Source organism: Vollenhovia emeryi, unplaced genomic scaffold, assembly GCF_000949405.1.
Source record: "Vollenhovia emeryi isolate VEMERY1.0 unplaced genomic scaffold, V.emery_V1.0 DF941113.1, whole genome shotgun sequence".
Lineage (NCBI taxonomy): Eukaryota > Metazoa > Arthropoda > Insecta > Hymenoptera > Formicidae > Vollenhovia > Vollenhovia emeryi.
The window spans coordinates 1-6,054 of NW_011965253.1; the positions used below are offsets into that span (position 1 = coordinate 1).

Genomic DNA, 6,054 nt, shown 5'->3' on the forward strand with positions numbered 1-6,054 from the left:
TAAAAGTGTTCCAATATTGCAACACATAAAATTTACATACACAAAATTTTTCAATAATTGAAACACCATTGCAACAGCATATTCCTGAGACTAAATCAAGTAAAAAAAGTCCTATACTACTTTTCCCTCCGACAAACAGTTATCGAGAGATTATAAGCTAAACATTGAAAAAGTTATAAATTTTCTCTTGAATATCTCAAAAAGTATTAGGCAAATCAAAAAATGTTTCAGACAAAAGTTGTTCATATTAATTAGTAGAATAAAATAGTATAATAAACAATAGGGAGTTCCATTTTTAAAAAATGACGGCGACCTCTATATAACCATAAAAAATTAATTTTTTCGAAAATTTAGTTTACCATTATATAGCCCTTTTAAAACCGTATAACTTTTGTCTGAAACATATTTTTCTAAAGTGCATAGTTTATGAGATATTAGGGTGTATCCAGACTTTTGGCCCACCCTGTATGTATATATGTATTTATTTTGCTTACAGTAATTGAATACACTTCTTAACACATGTTGTTACATATTTTTATGGTTAGACCACCAATTGTAAAGTTTCAAAACATTTTGTAAAGCGCAATTTGTTACATCTTTCTGGCAGTGAAAAGTATGTGTAACATTGCAACGAACGTGTCGGCCCAGCTCCTCCCGGTTTCCGGACAGGATTCCGGCAGGAATTATTTATTACTCGAATAAATAGGTACTCAATCGGACACGCGGTTCCGATTGACGGTTGGAGGAGCTAGCGTTCACGCGGTCGGTATTTGACGTGCTGTGTGTCGGCTCGAGTGAATGGATCCTCCGTTCCTCCTGTTGCCGAATATGCTCAGCTCCAGGGCCGTCGGGAGGAAAGGAGGCAAAGTAGATCTTAATTTGCTTAATAGAGTCAGTCGCTTGGAAGGGATTCGGAAATAAGTCGTACAGGTTTTTTCGGTATAACAATAGGAAAGGTTTATTCAACGGATGTAATACATAGGATCGAGGATATTATAATGGGTCCGCCCTGTGATTAAATACAGAAAGAAAGAAGACGGATTAATAGGTACAATGGGTACGTCCTGTGTCAAAATATAATGGAAAAGAAAGTGTAATTAGACGGATTAAATTACGGTACAGGAGTACGCGACGGGAATTGAGATACCGGGATACAAAATATAATTGGCCGGATTGATAACAGAGTACGGGAGTGGCGGCCGGATCGGAGTACGGAATACAGAATGATACGGCTGGTCGGATTTAATCGGAAGTAAACAAAACTGACGCTGGGTCACAAAATATAGGAAAGTAATACAAGATACGCTTTATGCGCAAACGGATCGGAATATAATTCGAGGCTAATACTAAACGCTGGTAATGCTGGAACAATCGGAAAGAACGTTAATTACGGGATCCTCAGGTATGACGGTATTGACGCTACGGAGCTTACGGCTAGATAATCTTTCTCCCTCCCGAAATATTACCCCCCAGAGCTTTACACCGGTCGGGGGTCAGGAAAAAAGGGATCGGAACAGGTCAGGAACACGCCCGAGCAGCGCCTCGTTATGTGTGTTTTCTCAGTAGCATATGTACACCGGGCAGCACCCCGTTACTGTGTACGCTACTGCGGAGGGATAGGAGACCGGTAGGGGATCAGTAGCTTGCGTACAACGGGCAGCACCCCGTTTCTTGTACACTACTGCGGAGGGGTCCGGGGCACACGACGGAGCAGCGCCTCCACCTGTCGTGTACCCCGGAGTGGTATATCACCGGACGGCAGCACCCGTGATACCGGCGTATACCGCAGCGGAAGTACCCGCTGCCGGGTGTCGTCGCTCGGAGCACCGAGGCAAGACTAGATGATCGCGCTCGCTCCGGAGGGGCTTTTATACCTCCGGAGCATAGGTATAAAGCGGGTGGAGGCGGCGGGGGTAGGCGCGGCGTTGCCACCTCCGCGTTGTTACGGTAACCGCGGCTCTATTGTGTTCTCTCTCGCTCGCGGTATGCGTGGAATGCGAGGTATGTGGGTTTTTTGTCACCGGCGCGTGGTATGCGGGTTTTTCCCGTTTCCGGCCGCGCCTCCCCGGCTACCCCCGTTACAACATCCAATTTATTTAGAGATGGTATGTCCTCGTAGTCTACATCAATAGTTTCAATATAGACATCTCCTCTCGCGTCATCCAAGAGCATATCCTTCAGCCATTCTCGTTTTTCGTGTCCCTTGACGTAGACGAGAAACCGTGTCTCAAGATCGTCATCATCTTCCATGCCGACCACAGCCGTTGTAATCAGACTTCTAGCCCTGCTGTATGGAATCATTCCGTCTTCCCATCGTACTCCATGACGATTTGCAATCAACCAGGATGCCTGATGTTGCTCCGCTTTGGTGAGAAGCCTCCATGGTACGGGACATGTGAAAATGTAGTGAGAGAGAACGCGTTCCTCTCGGAGAGCGGCAAATTCCTTCACAACAAAGTTACCGCTGACGACGAAGCCTTGCAGGTCCACAAACGTCGGTATGGACATGATTGAACACGTCGAGAGAAGGAGGAATACTGCGGTTGCTCTTGATGCATAGTAGATTTTAAATCGTTTCATCCCCACTAAACTGTATTGGAAAGAGGGGAAACCATTGTGTCCAAAATGTAGTACTTAGGGAATTTTGCGCACGACGCTGGTCAGCGGGTTGTACTGAACCACACGATCATGTATGATAAGACAGTACGCAGTGGTATTCACTGGCACATTCTCCTTACACTCAAATTCCAATCTCACGTCCACAGTCGCGCTCTTGACCGACTAGTTTTGTCGGGAGCAATCGATAATGACAAACGGTCCTTGTTCTAGAAAATTGTCGGTAGTGAGACCGGGCATAAGAACCTCCTTTCCGAAATAGCTCTTCCGGAACCACGAAAACGCATCATACAGACTCGACCATTTGTTTTTATCGAAATCCAGATTCATATCATCGTATGGATAACATTCCGAATTCAGATAGAGTTTTACGTTGCTCAATTTGCAGTGACTGAATTGGCTCACATTCTGTGACATGATATTCTTCCGACCTGTTTGCAGAGCAAAGATAAGATACCGCGGCTTCTCGAGTTGAGTAGCCGTTTTAATAGCCCATGAATGTTTAGTCGTCTGTTGCAATAGCGGATACTCGTACAGATCCCATGAACGAAATCCCATATTGAGGTATTGTCCACTTTCCAAAGCACGCAGCATCGACAGTTTGTTCACCTCGTTTAACAACACATGCGGCATGCGCCACTGGATCTTGAATATTTCAAGTTTAGGCTCCATCACTGCATTTCCAAAGAGACAGTTGTTATCATTGCGCGATCGTATTAAAATCAATTCGTGACGGGCGTTATTCACCACGCGTTGATAATCTTCACAGAATCCCAATAGGATGCTGAGCGGCACACAAAAATTAAAGTCTCCGGTTCCATTGTTCACCACATCCCAGCCGGCATTCTTCAGAGACATCATTTCATCGAACGATGACGAGACATAGGTCTTGAACGTGCTGGTTATTCCAACATTTCTGGCGCGATCAATCTCCGCACCATCAAGTTCATATCGGATCTCGTCGAACATGAACGCGACACAATTATTTCCCAGTACTACATCAGATCCTTCGATTTGTTTGGCAGTAGTTAGTTTTCCCTCGATGTACAGAAAACTTTCATGCGGCAACGTATAGAGATCCTGTTGTTGTATTGGTATTCTTATCTCATCGCTGTGCCCGAATGTAGTGTTGGCAAACGGATTGTACGAGTGAGTCTCAATCTTGACGATGCGCTCGTCGAAGAATGGCTCTTCGTTGATATTAAGAATGTCAATCATTGTTTGCGCACTGCGAATCCCAAAGAGGTTAAAAATTCCACGTTCAATGCGTTGAGTTTCTTCTTCTTGCAACAACTAGACGACTGGATATCACCGAATCTCGGTGTCGTGGGCTTGGTGGTATCGGGCATTTTCCAGCGAGGACACACAAAATTGCACTGTGTTACACCGTGTAAAATTCTTGTTGGAACGGTGAAAGTGTAGGTTTAATTTCTAAAAATCGTAATAGAGGGCATTACGTTAATGGAATAGTACATGTCGCTTATTTTTAACCTTAGCTTAACTAACTTCTTGTCTCTTTTTAAGGGAACAGAAAGAGACGAAGAGTGAATTAAGAAAATTTCCAACAGTTGCAAAATAAACGTTCTGTTAAACGTAACCATCGTAAATTCAGAACCGTTCGTAACCTTAAACTTCAATCAATGCACAAAGAAAATCGTAAAGTAGCAAAAGCCTGACGCAATAATATGTTATGATTTTTTGTGCGTTGAATTACTAAGTTTACGTACTATACGGATTTAAATTTATTCAGAACTTAACATAACGCGTTGTGGAAAAGCTTATGCGGTAGATCTACCTCTAACGTCTTTGAATCTTCGTATACTATTATATTATTTATAGGTTATGTTCAAAAGCATTAATACCACAATTTAAATATAAAATTTTGTAAATTGGTTACACTGGGATATTTTACACGCTTGTACTTAGCTTTTTACTGTGTCGAGCAGTGTGACACTGTGTCGTAGTTGAAACACTTTGTGTCGGACACAGTGTTACACTGTGTCGTCTGTGTAACTTGCTGGAAAACGCCCATCTTTTACAATTTGCTCCGATCCGTTCAGCACGAGCATCTCATGCACACTTGCGGGCGTTATCGCTGTCGTCGGCGTACGTGCAATCTGAGGGTGATTTCTTCTCCGCGAAAGTCGAGCAATTGTGGAGAACCCGTCGCTGGAGCATTCTACAAGTACGAGTTGCATCGTGCGACTTATCCGGATGTGTATCTCGTAGAAAAAGTGCTGGGCAGGAAGGGTGACAAGGTTTATGTGAAATGGTTGGGATTCGCTGGATCGCATAACTCGTGGATAGACAAGAACAATGTGCTTTAATTTTTAAAGAATGTATTTATTCTATTAAACGTGTATAAGAATATATTAAATACATATATACATATACAGTTGTGTCATTTATTTTACATGTGAATAAACATATACTTGTAATAATTACTTTTCTATAATGTACAATAAAACTGTGAATATATTATAGAGGTATCTGGTAATGTCCCCAAGGTAACGTGTTGGTCGAGTCAGGCATGACGTATCGTTTGTCGTCGTATGGACTCAGAGCAAATTTCGTCTCGGCTATAGTGTAAACTTGATGCAGTTTAGATCGAATACACGACTGCTGACGCGTCATCTCGATCTCATCTCGCAGACAATGTGTGTAATCATCAAAAGATATTGTTCGCGCTACTACATTATTTTTGACACCTTTCGCCTTCTTCGTATCCTTCTTACCATCGACTCGCAACGCATTTTCGCTCTGAGTCCCACGAATTCCATTATGATCGCGCCATTGTTTTCGTCCTTCATTAGACCGGGCACTTTCTTATTTAGAAGCGGTATGCCATACGCGTTGTCAACCGGATAATCGCTCGTGTCGAATCTGTGTATATCGCGTTTCACAGTCTCATATACATCCTCGCACTTGACGTGGTATATGAGACTGTCGGTATCAGTATACATGATTCTACACTTGTCACTGTACAGGGGCAGCATGTATTCATGGTGAAATTCATACAAGCAGATCTTGGATATGTCGAGGATGCACATACCCGCGTAGATTGGCTTGTTGAATTTCACTTCGAGTTTTCGCAATTCCACGGCGATTAAATTTTCTGAAAAGATGCTGCGACTATGAAAATTTGGTTTCGAAATCATTGCCTCCGCACCGTAACGACCATCCCACTTTATTAGAAGTTTAACGTCGACATGATTCCGTACATTCTCCATTGTTTTGCCAAATACCGCGTTGTTCATTAATTTGTATAAATTTTTTTCGAAATCATTTTTGGCTAACGTTCTAAATTGTGTGTTGAGCTCGATGTAATCGCGGAGCCATGGAGATTGCGAAAACTCCAATACACGGTGTATCTTTGACACGCGAAGCCCATGACGCGTGCACTGTTGCAGGTTGCGATAGTGTATGACGTAACGCTTC

General features: G+C 42.9%; 2 protein-coding genes across 2 annotated transcripts; both read right to left on the bottom strand.

Moving 5' to 3' along the window:
• Positions 1–2,781: 2,781 nt before the first annotated feature.
• Positions 2,782–3,834, bottom strand: LOC105571155. The gene has a single exon (XM_012028630.1). The coding sequence runs from the start codon at positions 3,832–3,834 to the stop codon at positions 2,782–2,784; it is 1,053 nt and encodes a 350-aa protein (XP_011884020.1).
• Positions 3,835–5,291: 1,457 nt separating this feature from the next.
• LOC105571154 lies at positions 5,292–6,046 on the bottom strand. The gene has a single exon (XM_012028629.1). It carries the CDS (start codon positions 5,871–5,873, stop codon positions 5,307–5,309), a length of 567 nt encoding a protein of 188 aa, XP_011884019.1. The 5' UTR covers positions 5,874–6,046; the 3' UTR covers positions 5,292–5,306.
• Between the last annotated feature and the right edge of the window lie 8 nt (positions 6,047–6,054).

Excerpts from the sequence above, each read along its gene's own strand:
- LOC105571155 (XM_012028630.1), bottom strand. The coding sequence starts at position 3,834 with ATGATTGACATTCTTAATATCAACGAAGAGCCATTCTTCGACGAGCGC.
- LOC105571154 (XM_012028629.1), bottom strand. The coding sequence starts at position 5,873 with ATGAACAACGCGGTATTTGGCAAAACAATGGAGAATGTACGGAATCAT.